At 49.8% G+C, this 19,876-nt stretch overlaps 1 protein-coding gene across 1 annotated transcript in view; it reads right to left on the minus strand.

Annotated features, from left to right (window-relative positions):
* Positions 1 to 19,876, minus strand: part of SCYL3 (SCY1 like pseudokinase 3) — a 1,105,028-nt gene that overhangs the window by 1,039,715 nt on the left and 45,437 nt on the right. Inside the window, exon 2 of the mRNA XM_085600229.1 lies at positions 4,513 to 4,698. Coding sequence (XP_085456355.1) covers positions 4,513 to 4,698 — 186 coding nt within the window. The remainder of the gene's footprint in view (positions 1 to 4,512; positions 4,699 to 19,876) is intronic.

Below are 19,876 nucleotides of genomic sequence, written 5' to 3' on the forward strand. Positions count from 1 at the left end.
CCGTAAAGGCCATAATTAATTGCAGCCAGCTGGGAGGCCCAGTAATACCGTTTAATATCCGGGAGGGCAATCCCCCCGTCGTACCATGGGAGCGTCAACTTCGCCAGGGCAATACGCGGCCTCCCGTCCCAGAACAGGCGGCGCTGTAGACTCTCCACCTCACGGAAGTAGCGCGCCGGGACTAAATCCATAGTATTCTGGAGAGCGTACAGGAAGCGTGGCAACGACATCATCTTAAACAATGCCGCCCGGCCGAGCGGCGAAAGCGGCAGGCGCCGCCAGCGCGCGACGTCCTCCTTCAAGCGCTGGAGGGGGGGAAGCAAATTCCGCTCGTAGCGGGCCTCCGGGTCCAGAGTAATGTAAACCCCCAGGTACCGAAACCCCTGTGAGGCAAATCTGGATCGGACAGCCCCGCGGGAGGACGGGAGCCTCCCCGGAAAGCACATACACACATGATTTAGCCCAGTTGATGACAAGGCCTGAATTGCGGCCGAATGAGCGCAAAACATCAACCAGGACAATCAATGATTTACGCGGGGAGGCTAGGTACAAAAGGATATCGTCAGCGTATAGGGACACGCGGTCCTCATATTCGGGGGTCCAACGGAGACCACGGATGGAAGGGTGCCACCGCAGCCACTCCGCCAGGGGTTCCAAGGCCAGCGCGAACAGGAGCGGCGACAAGGGACAGCCCTGTCGCGTGCCCCGTCCCAGCTCGAATGGGACCGATACTCTTCCATTCACCACCACCTGCCCCAATGGGCCCGAATACAACAATTTGACCCAGATGATGAACCCCGAGCCAAATCCAAACTTCGCCAGCATGGCCCAGATGTATGGCCACTCGAGCGTGTCAAACGCCATGGTGGCGTCTAAGGACGCCAATATGGCCGGCTCCCGCACAAACGGGACACGCGCGAGCACCCCGTGCAAGCGCCGCAGATTAAGGGCCGTGTTGCGATGGGGAATAAAGCCGGACTGGTCTTGGTGGACCAGGTCGCCCACCACGCCGACCAGCCGGTTGGCTAGCACCTTGGCGAGGATTTTGGGCTCCGCATTCAAGAGCGAGATAGGCCGGTAGGATGTAACCCGGTCTCGAGGTCTCCCCTCCTTGTGGATCACCACGATTGTAGCCAGACGTTGGTCCGGCGGGAGGGAGCCCAGCGAGTGGGCCGCCAGGAACATCGCACGGAGGTGGGGTGCCAGTACATCCGGTCGCAGCTTATACAACTCGATAGGGATGCCGTTCGGGCCCATGGCCTTGCCGGATGCGACCGAGCGTATGGCGAGGGCAATTTCGTCGGCGGTAGGAGCGGCATCTAACGACACCCTGTCCTCCACCGAAAGGGAAGGCAGCGCGATATCCCTAAGCAGGGCATGGGAATCATCCTCCGAGCAGGGAGAAACCGGGGAATACACCTCGCGAAAATAATCCGCGAAACAAGAGACGATGTCTTCTGGCTCGGTGACACGCACACCATCCATCCTCTCAATCAGCGGGACCACACGACTCGCTCTCTCCTTTTTATCCAACCATGCAAGCAGTTTACCAGCCTTATCACCCACATCATACAGTCGCCCCTGTTGCTCTCTATAGAGGCCCCTGGCCGCCTCCGTGACGAGGGCCCTGTAGGCCGCCTGCTTAAGTTGTAGGACATGTAGTGCAGCATCCGTCACCCCACCCTTTAGATCACCCTCCAATTCAGCGATTTCGGCCTCCACCCGGGTCACCTCCTCCTGCTCGCGCCTCCGGGCATGGGAAATAAAGGAGAGGGCCTCCCCTCTAAGAACTGTTTTGAAAGCTTCCCACAGGGAGATAGCCGAAGGGATGGACCCCACATTCTCATCGAAATACCGCTGCAAGGATTTAATCAAATCAGCGCGAATGGTGGGGTCGCGCAGGTACCAGGCATTGATTGGAGCTACTCTGCCCTCCCCCCTCGGGAAGATATCAACGTGCAACAGGAGCGGGGAGTGATCTGAAATACCCCGCGCCAAATGGCGCACCTCTCCTACCCTCCCAACATAGGCCGCAGGGACAAGGACATAATCAAGCCGTGAGAGGCTACCATGGGCACCCGAGTGGAAAGTGTACTGCAGCTGCGTGGGATGTTTTAAGCGCCAGCAGTCCACCAATCCCAATGTATCTAAGAAGCCGGACAGCCACGCCTGCGCCCGAGGGAGGTCCCTAGGGGGGTGACGATCCACGGTCCCAGAAACCACCGCATTGAAGTCCCCCCCAACCACCAGAAGCCCCCCCGGAAGGTCAAGGAGGAGGCGCCCTAGGTCTGCAAAAGTCGTGGACTGTAACCCCGGTGGGACGTACACTGATACAAAGACAACTACTTTACCCTCCATTCTCCCCACTAAGACAGTGTAGCGTCCCCTCTCATCATGGCGCACCTCGTCTATTTCCAACGGGAGCGAGTTCTTCACCATGATGCCCACCCCCCGTGAGCCCGACGTGAAGCCCGAGTGGGCCACCAAACGATAGCCATGCCGATTCATGGCACAAAAGGAATTACCAATAAGGTGTGTCTCCTGCAGAAAGACCACATCTGGCGAAAGTCGTTTCAAATACTGCAGGACCACACCTCGCTTAATCCTATCCCCCAGTCCGTTAACGTTCCAGGACAATAAAGTCAGGTCCCTACCCCCCATCACATACAGAAACCATCATTCGTCCCCCGGGGAGCATCTTCAAAACACAAATACAATAAAGGGTTTGCCTTGCGGTAAAAACAAACACCCCACCCCAACCCACCCATCCCAACAGAACTCCCCCCTCCCTGCACCCCTGCATGAGCCCAAATAGCCCCCCCAAAGTGCAGTGTGCCTGTCGCCCCATGAATGATTAAACTAACTAGTCCCCCAGAGGAGGAGGGAGAGCCCCCAAGAGACCCCGTACCACCTCCACAGGAGGGAGACTTAACGAACAGTCAAAAATGACGACAATGTTGTCCAGAGCAAGGCCTACTATTAGTCCCTCAGTCCTGATCCGGCGAGCCCTCCCCTCCAACCGCGCCCCCCCCACCCCCCCAGCCCCGATCAAGGAGTCCAACCAGTCCCCGGCTGCCTCGGGACGATCAAAAAAGTGCGTGCGGCCATCCACCTCCACCCGCAACTTAGCTGGAAAAAGCATCGCATACTTGAGGTTCAGGTCCCGTAGACGACGTTTGACTCCGAGAAAGCTCAGTCTCTGCTTCTGGACCGCTGGGGTGAAATCAGGATAGAAGTTCACATCCATATTGTCAAGTCTGACCGGTCCTTGTTGCCTAGAAGTCTGAAGGATAGCGTCTCTGTCCCGAAAGTTGAAAATCCGGGCAATGAGAGGCCGCGGAGGGGCTCCGGCCTTAGGTCTTCCTCCGGGAACCCTGTGGGCACGTTCCACCGCAAAGAATTTACTCAGCCCCCGGGGCTGGAGATGGGTGAGAATCAGATCCTCCACAAACAGGTCCGCCGCCGCCTCCTCACGTCCCTCCGGCACCCCGACAATGCGGACATTGTTCCTCCGGGCCCGACCCTCGGAATCCTCCAGTCGACGATCCATCAGGGCGCTCGCCTGGCCGAGCCGGCGCACCTCCTTTTGGAGGGCCGCCACGTCCGCCGTAAGGCCCGAAGTGGTGTGGGCCAAAGAATCGACCCGGTCATTGGTCTTGGATAAATCGGCCCTCACCAGGCCAACATCCACGTGGACCGAGTCAATCTTTTGCGCCAGTGTGTCAAAGCGCTGGTCCACCGAGGCCTTCATCTCGGCGATAGCGCCCATAACATCTCGCAGGGTCAGATCCGCGGGCAGCGTAGGATCATCAGTCAGGCCCTCAGGGGACCGATGCGGCACCTCGGGAGATCCCTTCTGGAGGGTGTAGCGGTCCATGCTGTTGGACTGATGGGCCGCGCCACGGCGGGTCGATTTCACCTTTGCCCGGTCGCCATCTTGTTTTGTGGACATGGTTTCAGTCCCCAAATCGTGCCAATCACCTCGGAAAAGGCCGACAAACCAGTTCACGGGCTCCGGGGGGGGGGGGGCCACCACAGGTCCGCAGGACGGATCACAGCCGGCGGGCCAGCAGGGCACCCCAACGAGGCCACACCACCGCACACCGCCCCGCAACCCAACCTCGCCTGAGCAGCAAGGAGGGTGCGAAAGCGAAAGTGAAAGTGCGGGGTACGCGAGTCGCCCAGCCCTGCCCGCCGCTGTTGATCACTTTGTCTCCGGATCGCCCCGCAACTCCAATCCGGGGGGCCGGCGTGGAGAAGGCCGCAAACCTCAATCGGTGCTCCCGCCGGTGTCCGAGGTCCAATTTGGAAACGGAAAACGGGTGACACCTCAGCTCGGGCTCACCAACACAGTCCCCTCATCTAGGACAGGATATTTTCAGGATTTATGTAGGAGGTCACGGAGGTCCTCGGGAGCCTCGCACCTACGCGGCCATCTTGGTTGCGCGCTAGGCTCCTCCCCTCATTGCATCCTTTTTTAATAAATGAATTTGAACTAAAATGCTAACTTACCGTTTCATGGAGGAACACAAGGGCCTGTAGGATGTCATAGATCCCTGCACAGAACTCATCAGAGGAGAGGCTGTCCAGAACCATTTCTAAGGGTTGAACTCGCTCTGTGACCAAGTGAATACCATCCTCCTCAACTGTGCAGGACAGGAAGCGCAGCAGACAAGGGTGCCGGAGGGTTTTTAGGTGCTGTAAGGAAAAAAAAAGCAAACGGCCATCAATTCAAGCAATATTAGGCAGTTGAAATGGCGCTCCATCGCACAGCTGTACATTACAGTTTCACTTAAAGTCAACAGGATTGCAATTTCGACATCATTTTATTGCAGGCAAAGGGAGCTTGTTTTAAAGAAAGAATACGTTTTAAGAATTTTTTTCCTGCAAATCACAGTTTGCAGTTCCATGTACCTATGCAATTTGTGTGCATTTTCATCTTAGTCAGACGTTGTTAGCCATACTAGGACATTTCGGCCACAAAACCGGCCTTTCAACCTAGCGGATGCCATATTGCTTTGACTACTTATACATACTAAAGCGATGCACATAATACATGAACATAAAAAAAGTTACTTCCACTGCTGCTGCCCTTAACGCTAATAATATACACAATGTCTGTAAAACTCAATTGTTATTGTTAGACAGCTAACATTTTTTTTAAGTACAATAAGTCTGGTAACCTTCCTGTTGACATTTTATATAGCGAGGACCTCTGGTATACTACCTTGGGCCAGTGTTGGATCCTCACCAGTAAACCCCCAACACTGCACAATAAAAAGGTAATCCCCTTACACAATGCTGGAGTATTTGACATAATAAAGTTTAGCATGGCAAAACAGACACTCTCCCCCAAAAGGAGTACATAATTTCTGAAAAGGGCAATATTTTACACAGTAGCACTAAAAACAACAGTAATAGAAATTGTATGTGCTCCCCATAGCATTTCAGTCCCCGAAAACACATCAGTTGAAACAAGGGAAATCGTTTCAGGGAAAATAAAATCGGACTGCTAGGAGTCGCATACTAATTACTGAAAATATATGTTATCAGGATACCAGTCAGAACATACACTCTCAAAATAAGCTTCAACCTGGCATTGGGCTTTAAAAGTTCCTCACCGCGTCGTCTTAGTTCTAAATGTGAAATCAGTTAAGTGTGGCAATCACTCCAGATTTGGCGCACATATCCCAATAGCTTATTTCAAATGGCCTGCTTTCTCAGAAAATCAATTAGCCTATTCTTGAAGCCTGATGGACTTGGCCCTTTTTGTAGGGTCATTCCTGAACTTTTTGCCTTCCTCTTGTATTTTTTCTGACCGGTTGGTGGTTTTATGACTGGGCACTTTATCGCTGTTGATCAGTGCTAAAGTGCATATGCTCCCTATTGCAAAATGATGTAATGGATTAGGGATTCCATGATTGGTTATTTGATGTACTTGTCAGATCCTAGTACAGTGCACCATGTGTGCCCAGGGCCTGTAAATCAAATGCTGCTGGTGGGCTTGCAGCACTGGTTATGCCACCCACAGAAGCAGCTTGTAAAATATGGCTCAGGCCTGCCATTGCAGAGCCTGTGTGCAGTCTGGGACTGCCATGTTGACTTGGCAAGTGCACCCACTTGCCAATCCCTAAACCTTCCCTTTTCTACATGTTGGCCACCCCTAAGGTAGGCCCTAGGTTAAGGTGCATTGTATGTGAAAGGTAGGACATCCTGCTGTGTGTGGCATGTCCTGATAGTGAATTACAACCAATTTCGTTTTTCACTATTGTAAGGCTACCTATTCCCATAGGCCAGAATGGGCAGTTTGATTATAACATCTTATAATCCTAACTGACCCAGGGAACATGGTAGAAAAACAAATTTAGTATGCCTGAACTCAGAATGATAAAATACATATTTTGGATAAGTTGGTTTAAACATTCTGTGTTTGAAAATACCACTTTTAGAAAGTAGGTATTTTATTGCCTAACCATCCAGCTGCCTCTGCTAGGTTGTGTATTGCATGTCTGGTTTGTGAGTGACAGGGGATGGGGTGGCTCCAAGAGACAGGGCGAGTCAGCACTAGACTGAATAGACCCATCTGCATTGGGAGTGGTAGAAGGAGTATCACCTGGGCCTGAATAGGGCTGTGCCTGCCTTTCACAATGCTAGCTCCACCTCCTGTGGTGCATTTGATGACCATGGCCCACACTGACAAATGCACTCGCAGAACTCACCCATAACAAGTTTGGACTAGGTACAGACACTCTCTGCCTTCAGAGACAAAGGATTTGGGAGTATAAAAAGGGAGACCCAGACCCCAGAACTTTAGATTACTTCTGGGAATCAAGATGAACCTTTGCTAAGGAGAAGAACCAGGAAGCTGAAGGAGGAGACTGCCCCTGTGCTGTGTGTTTGGGGGTTGGCCTGCAGTGGTTGCTTCATTGCCAAAGAAAGGGGAAGAGAACTGAGTGTGCTCATCAAATTTGCAGAAGATCTCCAAGGGCTTGAACTTGAGCTTGCCTCCTGCCTGAAGTCTCAGGGATAGAAGACTACACCAACCAGCTCCCCACTGAATTCCCTTGCTGGGAATTGAAGTGCTTGCTGTTGTGCTGGGCCTTCTGAGAGACTGCGTGTCGCTGGGAGCTGGATGCGCCACTCAACGACGAGAAGCGTGTCGCAGCCACAGCAGTTGCCGTCGCATCGCCAAGGAAGCGTGCTGCCGCTATTGCATCAACGAAGCGCGTTGCACCACCGGGGAAGTGTGCCGCAGGGCCTGTCGCGGCTCAGAAGATCATAGAGTCGCCGCACGGCCGTCAGGCGTGCACGCATCGCATCAACGTTGTCGCTTCGTAACCAAGACGCCATTTTGTCACATCGCACCGGAGAGAAGTATCTCATCGAGGCGCAATCTTGTCGCATCGTACCAGAGAGCAGTAAGAAACCAACGCATCACCTCCCCACACTGTAAGTAAGCGAGCATCAACTCCCCTGCGCAGCAGTAAGGAACCGACGCATCGACACCCTTGAGTGTAAGGAACCAATGCATCACCTTCCCTGCGACCCTTTTGTTTGCTTTGCGTTACGCATCCACGGTACTTTGAGAGTAAAGTGTCGCATTTACAATCTTAAGAGAACTGAGCTAGTTCCTACCATTTTAAAGTCTATGTTTGAGTACAGTATTGTGGATTTTTGTCTTTTGGTCTTGTGATAAGTCTATATAAAAATACTTATTTTTAGAATACAGCCTGTGTGGTGTCCATTTGTAGTGTTGTCACTGTATTACTGTATGTGTTCACAAATGCTTTACACACTGCCTCGGAGATAAGCCTGCCTGCTCGTGCCAAGCTACCAAGGGGGTGAGCAGGGGTTATTTTAAGAGTGTAGCCCCTTACCCTGACTACAATAATAATAATAATAATCTTTATTTAGATATAACACAGATATCTTTAAAAGAATTTACAAAATTCACAGTTAAAAAAGAAAACCAACTGTTTTAAGATACGATACACTGTTATATGTTACGCTGACTATAAAAATACAACATGCATATTAAAAACAAGGCAGTGTTCTGTGGAATGGGATTAGATGTGTTGATCTTTTACTTTGCAGAGCATGATAGACATTTCATTTCTTCTTCTCTAAAATTTTTATTAGCAAATCCTGTTTTGCATAAAGTTACGATATACTTGTTGAATAAAAGTTATTAAACCCAGGTTTAAGTCTTTGTTTTCAGGGTTCAGAGCCACAATAATGGCTTGCCTACATGTCCGAACACCCATCCTATTCCACTCTACTTTAAGTTTGCACCTGCGTTGGGAATTAAAAGCTGGACAAAGACAGACTACATGTAGGAGGGTTTCTGCTGTCTTGCCGCACCCTCTGCAGATTACATTTTCCGCCATACGTCGCCAGGGGGGCAGATCTTGCAAAAAACGCCAGTCACCCATCCTGATTGCCATAAAGCTACGTTTTAAGTACAGTGAATATGTGTAAGACAGATAAGTTGCAGGGGCTAGCCGTCTGTAAGAATTTACAAGAGCCCAAGCATGACTACGTTTGGTAAAGAGTGCCTTATCCATTATGAGAGAACTCATTCTCACACATTTTTTGATGGCAGTTTTGAATGCTACCCGGCTGGGGTTGAGGGCCCATAGCTCACTCGCCGACATTTGATGGATGTAGTCCTTGAAAAGACAACCAAACGTACCTCCAGGGTTTTTCTGGGTGAATTCCAACCAGACCAAAGATTCTAGTGTGCCCGAGTCCGCTTGTCTCAGTTTGTGGCAGAGATTTAGATATGTACCAATGTTAGAAACATCATAATTCAATATCCCCAGCTCAAGTCTTACCTGAGCTGGAGATGCGGAGTTTGGCAAGTGGAGTACCTTTTTATAGATTTTGGTTGTATGTTGATTTAAGGCAGTGTTCAGCTTGCCCCTGAATATCTCTATGCCATATGATAGGGTAGGGCCGATTTTTGCTCTCAGAACTTCTAAGAGTGGTAATAGAGTTGGACCAGAGATGTTTTTAGAGAGTTTTGCTAGTGATACAGCAAGGGTTATGGCTTTGACTGTGAGCTCATTACGATGTTTAGTAAGATTACCTCTAGAGTCCAAGTGGACACCTAGGTACTTATACGAGTGACCTACGGCGAGGCTTGTATTATTATATGACCAACCTCCAACAATCCGCCGTTTCCGACCAAATGGGACTACTTGTGTTTTTTTTAGGTTAACCTCTAGTTGGTTCATGGTCGTATAGATGTACAGTTTATCAAGGAGCCTTTGCAGCCCGACCCTAGTGAGGCAAAAGAGAACCAGGTCGTCGGCATATAAGAGATTACTTAATGCCATTCCTCCTACCTTTGGGGGGTGGCTATTAGTATCGTCCAATGAGGTTGACAAATCCGCTATAAACAGATTGAAAAGCATGGGGGCCAGCACGCATCCCTGCTTCACACCTCTTGATGTCGAGATTTTCCGGGAGAGATGCGTGCCGGACCCCAACTTCACCCTAACCCAAGTTCTGAAGTAAAGTTGTATGATTGCCTCCAAAAGTTTGTCAGGGAGCCCCCATTTCCTCAGCTTTTCCCATAAAGCAGCCCTCGGAACCCTATCAAACGCTGCTTTAAAGTCGACAAAGCAACAGAACACCGATCTGGATGTGGAAAGTGCTTTATCGACGATAGTTGACAGTGCTAATAGATTGGTCATTGTCCCGGAATTGGCAATAAAGCCTGTTTGGTTAATTGATATCAATTTGTGTGCCTTTACCCATATCCTCAACTCCTCTAGCAGGAGACCCGCATAATGTTTCGCCTCAATGTCCAGGAGTGCAATAAGTCTATAATTATTGGGGGAGGCACGAGAACCAGATTTATAGATAGGTTGAATTATTGCACCCCGCCATGAGTCTGGGATTGTTGCCGATCTCAGAGCTAAGTTAAAGAGATTTGACAATGGGCCTGACCAGAAGTCCACGTCAGATTTAAACAAATTCTGTGGGAGGCCATTTGGGCCCGGAGCTCCATCTGATCTAGCTTTTGACACAGCCGTGGCGACCCTTTCTTGTGACATCTGAAGATCCTCATTATCGGTGTATAAGCACTCTGTGAGATTGCTCTGCTTTTTGTTATAGTCTGTTACTTTCTCTCTTGCGGGATTCTCTTCTGTTGCTCCCAGGCATTCTGGGTGACTAAAATGGTCGGTAAGGAAGGTGACCCAGTCTGTTTCTTGAATGTTAGCAGATCCAAAACTCAATGTGCTTGAATTGGACAGGTTGATTAGGGCCCAGAATTTTCGTGAGTGTCGGCTCTTACTCTCACACACTAACTTACACCAAAATTGGTTATCATGTGTCCGTTTATCTTTGGTGGACGCCAACCTAAATGACTTTTGGGCTGCTTGGTACCGTTTTAAGCATTCACTGTTCCCTGGAGCTTTTACCAGCAGTCGTAAGGCGTTGTTTCTAGCTTTCTTAAGTTGCTTCGACTGGAGTGAAAGCGCGAACTGGAGCGGGAGAGATCTCCTTGAGGATTGGTGTTTTTTTGGAAAAAGGTTAATCAGATAAACGCAGAGCATCGTCCATGTCACTATCGGGGAGGCTTCCTGGACAAATCCACCTCTTATCAGCTCCATGCTTACATGAAGGATCTGCGGACTGATGTCTTCGCTCCATCTGAGGCGCTTGAGGTTTTCGGAGTATATTCCCCTGCTAGTTGAAGGTGCAGGTTTATGCTTCACCGGGTTTGTTTTGAAAGCTATGATCTGAGGGTGATGATCACTTTCAGATCGTGGGTGAATGCAAAAGCTGACCAGGCATTGGAGCAGAGCTGAATTGCAGATGGAATAGTCCAGATAGGAACGTTTATTTCCATTTGTCCAAGTCCAATTGGGGGGCGTATCACTTCCGTTTATAACCAGGTAGCCTGCGCTATAAAAACGCATCGCACAGAGGTGTCCCAAGCCACAGTAGGCTTGATTTGCCGGTTTAGTTTGTGACTCTGCCTCATTCAGGGAGAATAGAAAGGGCCCCTCAGTTTCTGTTAATTGCCCCTGAAATAGGTTGGTATTAAAATCCCCAGTAGCAATACAGTCCAAGTGAGGGTGCTCCACGGCTAAGTCGCTCATAATTTCCGTTAGTCGTACCAGGTGTGATTTGTGTGTGCGTGTATTTGGGTTGATATACACGTTTAAAAGAATGAGTGAACGTTGTTCCCGCCAAGATTTGATTTTGACCCCAAGCAGCCAGTCTTCATCCAATTTTAATTGTGTTATTGGGCCTTTTAAGTTAATTGATATATATATTGACATGCCACCTTTTGAGTGACCGTACCTGCTGTCCCTCAGTGCTGGTTTCCATAGATCGATATAACCAGTGACGGGGTAGCCTTGTGAAGCCCAAGTTTCCTGCAGAGCTATTAGAGCGTGCTTACAAATAAAAGAATAAGTTTCTGGGTTCCTAATTTTCTGTTGAAGTCCGCTGATGTTCCAGGAACAGATTAAGAAGGTGGGATCTACTTGCGGGTTGTGCCCCATTACCGTTTGGGATGCTTGAGTGCTTGTGTCTTCCAAAAGTGTGAGAGTTTGACCAATAGGCTCTGTACCTTGAGGTCATTCTGCTCTTTTTGATGATAAGATAGCTGGGAGCCAACTCCAGCCTTGATAAGAATCATATCGCAATATACTTATAATGCGGTTAAGAGTATATGGTATGGCTACACTACAAACAACCCAGCAATGATTTTTACGAAGGCTACAGAGGGGCCCTACTCAGGTAGGGGTCCCCCCTCACACATATTCCAGCACCCTGCCTTGTAGGATTAGCAAGGCCTGCTTGAGGGGTGACCAATGAGAATACATGTGTTGTACATAGGTGGGATACAGGGTACCTGTATCCCTGTAAGGGGCTGCAAGCACCACCTTACCCAGACTACAGTAGTGGTCTGGTGGTGTCATTTGGTATGGCTGTCCCAGGGTGGCATAATAAGTGCTGCCGCCCTGGTAGGCCTCTGAGGGACCCATGCCCTGGGTACCATCTAGAAGGGCTGACAGGGTATCCTCAGTATCCAATTGGGTTGTACCTAGGGTACTCACATCAGTTTAGAGAAGAAGCAGATAGGCTGGGGTCCTGGATAGCAGGGCCACAGCCTGGCTAGAGTAATAAAACAGTCAAACATCAGCAAAATGTTGGGGGCAACTATGCAGTCGATGCCACTCTCCTACAATAATAGTCTCTCTAGAACAGACTATATCTTTACCCTAGCCACAGGAATGCTAGGTATAACAGATCACGCACCTATCCAGAGGCATATCGGACCACTCACCGATACTCATTGCATATACACCCTTCGCCCCACAAAACCAAAGACTGTTTCCAATTCATCAAGGGTATCTCAAAAATCGTAAAATAAGCAAAGACTTTAATAAGGTGACAAAGTGCTATTTTAAGGAAAATCAATACTCAGTCCCCTCACCAGTGACCTTATGGGAGGCATATAAGACAGTACTATATGGGCCTGCGATCTCCTTAATAGTGGGACAGAAGAGGGAAGGACAAAACCACATCGATAAGTTAGAACTGGAAGTCTCATTGGCGGAGGTTGCACATGCAGCGGACACTACTGAAGAGACGACACACAGACTACACCTTGCACAACAGGAGTATAAAGTTTACACAAGGGAGGAAGCCGCTAGTGCGCTCACAAAAACGCAACATACTGTCTACAAGCTTGGCGACAAAGTGGGTCGGTTACTGGCCTGGTTGGGGAAGAAGGAAAGAGCGAGTAACTGGATAACACAGATTAGATTAGAGGACGGACGAGTAGGGACCGCACTGCAGCAAATCACGGAAGCGCTGGCGGCACATTATAAGGCAGTATACACACCAATAGCTACAACAAATAGGCAAGACGATCTCGCATTTCTTCACGACATACGTATGCCCACTTTAGCTCCAGACGCAGTAGCTGCTCTAGAAGACGATATCACACCGGAGGAACTCACACAGGCAATTAGAACATTGCACACGGGGAAGGCGGTAGGACCCAACGTTAACCGGCGGTAGGACTCTACAAGTTAGCTGTGCCCCAACTTGTGCCATATTTGTTGGCCATGTATAAGGATAGCTTAGAAAAAGGGATCCTGCTCAGAGACCAGCGCCTTGCCACTATAGTGGCGATACATAAACCGGACAAACCAACACAGGAGTGTACATCCCACAGACCGATATCACTGATTAACGCAGAAGCGAAAATACTTGCTAAGACGCTGGCTACAAGACTGCAACCTCATCTGTCTGCAGCGATCCATCCGGATTTATGCCCAACCATAATACAGCACTAAATCTGCGAAGGTTACATCGGGTGATGAGTCATAGTTCGACCACAGCAGAGGACGCAGTGATTCTGTCGCTGGATGCACGAATAGCATTCGACTTAGTTGAATGGCCCTTCCTTTTTTCGCAGTTCTTGAGCATCTGGGGTTCGGGCCAAAATGTTGTGCGTGGATCTAATTGTTGTATACTCGGCCAATGGCGCAGGTGGTGGTGAATGGCCATATATCAACTACATTTCCACTGGGAGGGGAACACGACAGGGTTGTCCATTGTCACCGCTCCTGTTTGCAATAGTACTTGAGCCCCTGGCAGCATCGCTCAGGCAGGACCCAGTGATACGTGGCCTACGATGGGACTTTGTTTGCCTGCCTATCTCCTTTTCACTTGTGCAGTAAACAGTGTGCCCGCTTCCAATATTACAATGGACTGTGGCCCTTCACACCCAGTGTGAGTTCCAACACGATACTTCCCGTACACAGTGAGTACCAGCAGTACACTGACCCCTGACTGAGTACCACGCAGCAAAGTCGTCACTGCTCTTCTCGTGCACAGGCGAGTTCCAGTGCCATGCTGCCCCAGAGTCGACATCCAGCCCTGGGAACCCGTCTCCTTCTAAAGAAACACGGAGAAGTGAGGGCTGGCACCGCTCGTTTGGAGTTCTGCAAGAATAAAAACAAAACTCCTAGGCAGAGCTCGTCTTTGTATAGTTGCAGAAATCCCATGGTTTGGTCAAAACCGAGCCTGCTTGATTTGGAATAAAAGGAGCGCGCCTTTAATTCGGACACATTTACAACTTTTAAAAAAAAATCTTTTTATTAAAACAGACTCGACATAGAGGTATAGTCTCACAATAGTCAGTAAAAGGGTGTACAGTGAAATCAGAAATGCATACAAATGCAACAATAAAATTTGTTGGAAATCACGGGGAGGGGGGGACCATCACTGTCAACATTACAGGGAGGAGTGTATATATTGCCACGGTATTCATTCTAGGGGTCCCATATCTTGGACCATTCTCCAGGGCAGCCACGGGCAATATAAACTGTCTTTTCTCTTAGCATACACCAATCAAGGTCCTTCCAATCTGCAATTGTGGGTGTGTGTGAGGCTCCCCAGAGCTGTGCTATATTTCTTTTGGCGATCATGCAGCCTAGTGTGACCCATTGTGCGTGGGAGTGTTGATGTCAGTAGCTTCCCAGATGTTAAGGAGAGATCTAGGCACTTCTGGCTTAATTTCTACCTCCATTGTTTCACTTATGACTGCGTGTATTTTATGCCAATACTCCTGGATCGGCTCACAGTGCCATATTATGTGCATGAACCTGCCCACTTGTGTGCATCCTCTTCTACAAGACCAGTCTGTCAGCCCACCCATGTGTACCATTTGGGGGCCGGTTATATAGATTCTGTGAAGGATCTTTAGTTGCACCAGTCAGAGTCGTGCAGAGATTGCAACACTTTTGGGAGAGGAGACCGCTGCCTGCCAGCTCTCATCGTCCAATTCAATGCCTTCTCCAATCCATTTGGCCCATAGTGTCAGTAGGGGGTCGTCCATGTTATTAATGAGTTTGATAGGTTAGGGAGATAGCCTTTACAGGTAAGTACCAGTCTAGTAGTCTGTCCTCTAATGGGGAGTGATCTGGTGGAGTGGAGTCACGGGGCAACACTGTTTGCAAAGCATGTCGAACTTCCAGGTACCAAAAAAGCTCAGAATCTGCCAGTGCATATTGACTTAGTAGAGTGCAGAAGTGTTACACGCCCCCTGCGCACCAAAGGTCCGTAATGTGGGAGATGCCGATTAGATCCCATTTGTCGAAGCCTTTGGAATTTCCCAGGTCTCCTAGTTTTTGTGAGTCCCACAAAGGTGTGGCAAGAGTCAACTTATTGTTCCAGCCGAGCGACTTTGTTGCGGAATGTCAGATTTGGACTGAGTGGTTGGTGGGCCTGTGAGTGGGTATCTGTTTGGTTTAGAGTTTAGCACACAGGAGTAGGTCTCGTTCGGAAGAAGCCAACGATCCATAAGGAAGCCCGGGTTGTCAGGATGACCATATGTACCATGACTTATTGCCATAAGATGCACTGCCCAGTAATATTTTTTTAATGTCAGGTAATCCGCTTCCTTCGTCGTACCAGCCGAGTGCAAGTTTTTGTAAAGCGATACGCGGTCTCCCACCCCAGATAAGGTCTCGCTGGAGCCCTTCAATTTCTTTAAAGTACGAGTTTGGGACAGGGTCAGCCGAGTTCTGCAGTGCATATAGTAAACGGAGCAGGGACATCATTTTAAAGTGGCCCGCTTTGCCCAATAGTGAGAGCGGGAGTAACTTCTAGTTTGCAATATCATTTTTAAGTCTTTGTAGTGGGGGGGGGGGGGGGGGGGGGAAGATCAGGTTACGGGCGTATCTAACAGAGGGATCAAGAGAAATTAATATGCCTAGGTATTTGAAGCCTTCTGATGCTATCAGTATAGGGTTATTCTGGGGTAACGGAGGAGGTCCCCCGAAGAGGACATATAGGAGAGATTTTTGCCAGTTGACACGAAACCCAGAATATCTGCCAAAAGTGGCCAGGATGTCAAATACGACAATCGGGGATCTCTTGGGAGACGTGCGATACAGAAAGATATCATCCGCATATAAAGAGATACGGTCTTCCCAGTCTGCCGACCATCGCATTCCACGGATCATTACATCCTTACGGATCCATGCCACAAGAGGTTCAAGGGCCAAAGCGAATAGTAAAGGAGAGCGAGAGGGGGCACCCCTGACGGGTCCCCCGGCTAAGTGTGAAGGTCTCTGATTTTGTGTTATTCACGACTACTTGAGCCATCGGCACGCTATACATTAATTGCACCCTGTGGCTGAAAGTCGGCCCAAATTCCAGTTTTGCAAGTACGGCAAAAAAAAAGGTAAGGCCATTCCAGGGTATCAAATGCCATAGTGGCATCTAGGGAGACTATGATTGCGTCTTCACGTATGGTTGGTACCCTGCCCAGGACCCCGTGCACTCTGCGCAGATTTAGAGCAGTGTTCTTCCTCGGCATAAACCCAGATTGATCCGGGTGTACTAAGTCCCCTATTACCTTGATCAGCCTATTGGCAAGCACTTTTGCTAGGATTTTAGGTTCTGCGTTTAGCAATGATATAGGGCGGTAGGAGGCGGTCAGTTTTGGGTTTCCCTTCCTTGTAGATTGTAACGATGGTTGCAATTCTGTGATCTAGTGGCAGTGATCCCTGTTTAAGACGGTCTTCAAACATGGACTTCAAATATGGAGCTAGTTTATCTGGGCGGAGCTTATAAAGCTCGATTGGGATCCCGTTGGGGCCTAGAGCTTTACCAGAGTGCAGCGCTGGTATCGCGATCGCCATTTCATCGGCAGGGAGGGAACTATCCATAAATGTTTGGTCGGTGTCCGAGAGCGTAGGAAGGGAGATATCTTTGAGCAGGTCCGAGGAATCGGTCTCAGGGTATGGCGCCACAGAGCTGTAGACTGTGTGAAAGTGGGCTGCAAATTGATTGGCTAGGTCTTGGGGGTCTGTCATGGGGGACAGGTCAGCGCCTCGGAGTTCTAGAACGATCCTGCTGGTGTGCTCCTTTTTAAAATCGAGCCAGGCAATTTGTTTGCTAGCCTTGTCTCCCCAGTCATATGCCCAGTCTATCTTGTCACATTATTTTGGCACGGTTGGTGACCAGTGCTTGGTATTCGGCCTGGCGTAAACGGAGTGAGTGAAGGGCTTCAGGAGTGGCATCATAGTTCACGTCTTGTTCAAGACGGTAGATCTCTTGTTCTACGTCAGAGAGGTCTTTTATCTTGTCCTTTTTTGATACTGCTATTAAGGAAAGGGCTTGCCCCCGGACCACTGTTTTAAAGGCTTCCCATAATATTTGCAGGGATTCAACGGGGTGTTCATTCTCCAAGAAATAGTAGTCAATAGATTTACTAAGTTCTTTACGTATTTTAGGGTTTTTGAAGTACCAGGGATTTAGAGGGGCGACGCGTCCTACTTGTGTGTGGTCCAGGACTATGTGGACCCATAGAGGGGAATGGTCGGATATACCTCTGGCCAGGTGTCGGATCTCGTGGATATCCGGGACTTGTGGATCCGGGACAATTATGTAATCCAGGCGGGAGAGACTATTTTGTGCCCCTGAATGAATAGTGTGTTGGATCTGGTCTGGATTGTATGTTCTCCATCCATCTACCAATCCCATCGCCTCCAAGAAATTGGAAAAAGAGTGTAAGGCTTGGGGGGGGGGGGGTCTTGCGAGGGGGGTGTCTGTCTAGGGAGCCAGATAGTATTGAGTTAAAGTCGCCACCGAGCGCCCATCAGGCAGAGTTAGCAGCGCAGCACTGAGGTCAGTGAACGTGCCTGCAGCCCGATGTATCTGCCGTGCTCATCTATACAAGTGGAAGTGAGTGATAGGGGGAATGTTTTTTTTTGCATGATGCCCACCCCCTTGAGTTAGACGCAAAGCCCGCGTGTGCCACCATTGAGTATCCCCATCTGTGCATAGCTTTGTACGTGTTGCCTATGAGGCGAGTTTCCTGTAGTACAATGTCCGGTGACAGTCTCTTGATATATTGCAATACAACACTTCTCTTAATCTTGTTCCCCAGCCCGTTAACATTCCAACTTAAGATTTTGACTTCTTTGTTACGCTGTACTCCTGACATGTACGTAGGTCGCAACTATTGGCATCACAATCATGCACTGTACCATCGAGATAACAGAAAACAATAAACAAGAAAAAACAATCCCTCCCAACAACCCCCCCCCCCCCCCCACACTGCTCCCTGTACTCTGGGCTCGGAACTTCAGAGTGCCTGTCGCCCAACAATACTGCTAAAAGAAGAACGTGGGGGGGGGGGGGGGGGGGGGGGAAGACCTTAGCGCCCCGTCAACCCCCTTTCCTACAGTTATAGATTATAGGTGCGTTACATGGTTGATATTCAGATCACCGAATATTAAGTACTGGGATACACTTGTGTGTAGTTCGACGTCTTCGAGTGTAAGGAATACGTGAGCGGAGCTCAACTTATGGAGGGAACAGGCGGACCAGAGTCATCAAAAGCTGTCCGGTGAAGGCATGTTGTCTGTCTCAATGATCGTTGGAGCTCCGTTCCGGTGAGGTCCTCCAGCTGTCCAGCCAGTCAGATGCTACTTCTGGTAGGTCGAAGAAGCGGGTTTTTCCATCAACCTCGACACGCAGATGCGCAGGGAAGAGCATGGCTTATTTAAGACCTTTTTCCCCCGCAACCTTCGCTTGACATCCAGGAATGAGCGTCGACGCATCTGCACTGCCCGGGTGAAGTCGGGAAAGAAGGTGATTTCTGAGTTGTCCAGGTGAATCGGAGGAGTGACCCTTGGAGCTTGTAGAATGGTGTCTCTATCCCTATAGTTTAGCAACCTGGCCAGTATCGGACGGGGGGTGCTCCCGGCTATGGGCGACCCCTGGGCACCCAGTGTGCCCTCTCGAATAGCTTGGACAGTCCCCTCGGTTGCAGCTTCGTCCTGATCAGGTTTTCGATAAACAGGTCTGTTGCGGGACCCTCCGATTTCTCCTGCACCCCAAGAACATGGATGTTGTTGAGTCTTAAGCGTCCCTTATAATTGTCCATCTTGTCTTCTGTAAACTTTCGGAACGCTTGGAGTTCCCTGATGTCTGTTTGCAATTGCGAAGTGTCTTCCACAAGGCTGGCGGTGGTGAGCTCCAGCTGCTTGACCATTTCTCTATATTTAGAAAGGTCGGCCCTGATGAGTGTCACTTCCGAGGAGAGGGTGTCAATGGATGTGCGGACCCCTGTGATAGCTGCCATTAAATCCTTCATTGTGGGCTCAGTAGGATCCTGTTCCGCCCCGCTTTGTTGCTTGTCGTCAGATCCCTTCCACTAGTGTAGGTCTGCCTTCAGACAGGTGTAACAGTCGAGCCTGCTTTGTTGGGATGTCCTTGCACCCTTTGCGTTGGACATGGTGTGGGCTTTGTCAGCATGTCAGGCCAACAGCGCGCTGGTTGAGGATTCCTCCGGGTAAAGTCCGTCAAGCCAGAGCGCCAGCGCGGGACGATGAACCAAAGCCGAGTGAAGGAGGGCGCCCAGGGCGTAGTTCGCAATTTAGGCACCCTTACTGGCCCTTGCTGTGACCTATGAGCACTAAATGAGCCGCAAGGGCATCTTCACCCAGACGGCCAACCCAGCGCGAAGGGTGTCTGTTTTTATGTTCCAGGATGCAGGTCAACAAAAGCTAGCGCAGCTCCCCTTGGTATGGGCCAGCAGCAAAGGCTCAGGTGGAGGAGCCAAGAGGGTGCACGGGAAGGAATGTAAATGTAAATGTCAAGGTACTTATAGAGCGCACTGTCACCAGACGGCCACCTTGCGGTGTCGTCTTTGCGGTTTCCTGGCGCGGATACTCATACCGCTGTGGAACCCCTCCTGGCTTTCCCTGTGAAGTGTCCACTCCTGGGCACCCCCAGGGTGAAGCCAGGCATCCTTAGCGCTGTTGGGGCCGGTGTGGAGGCTTAGCAAGCTTTTGCCCAGAGTTGCAGCGTGGGGCCCGTGATT

Source organism: Triturus cristatus, chromosome 4_2, assembly GCF_964204655.1.
Source record: "Triturus cristatus chromosome 4_2, aTriCri1.1, whole genome shotgun sequence".
Taxonomy (NCBI): domain Eukaryota; kingdom Metazoa; phylum Chordata; class Amphibia; order Caudata; family Salamandridae; genus Triturus; species Triturus cristatus.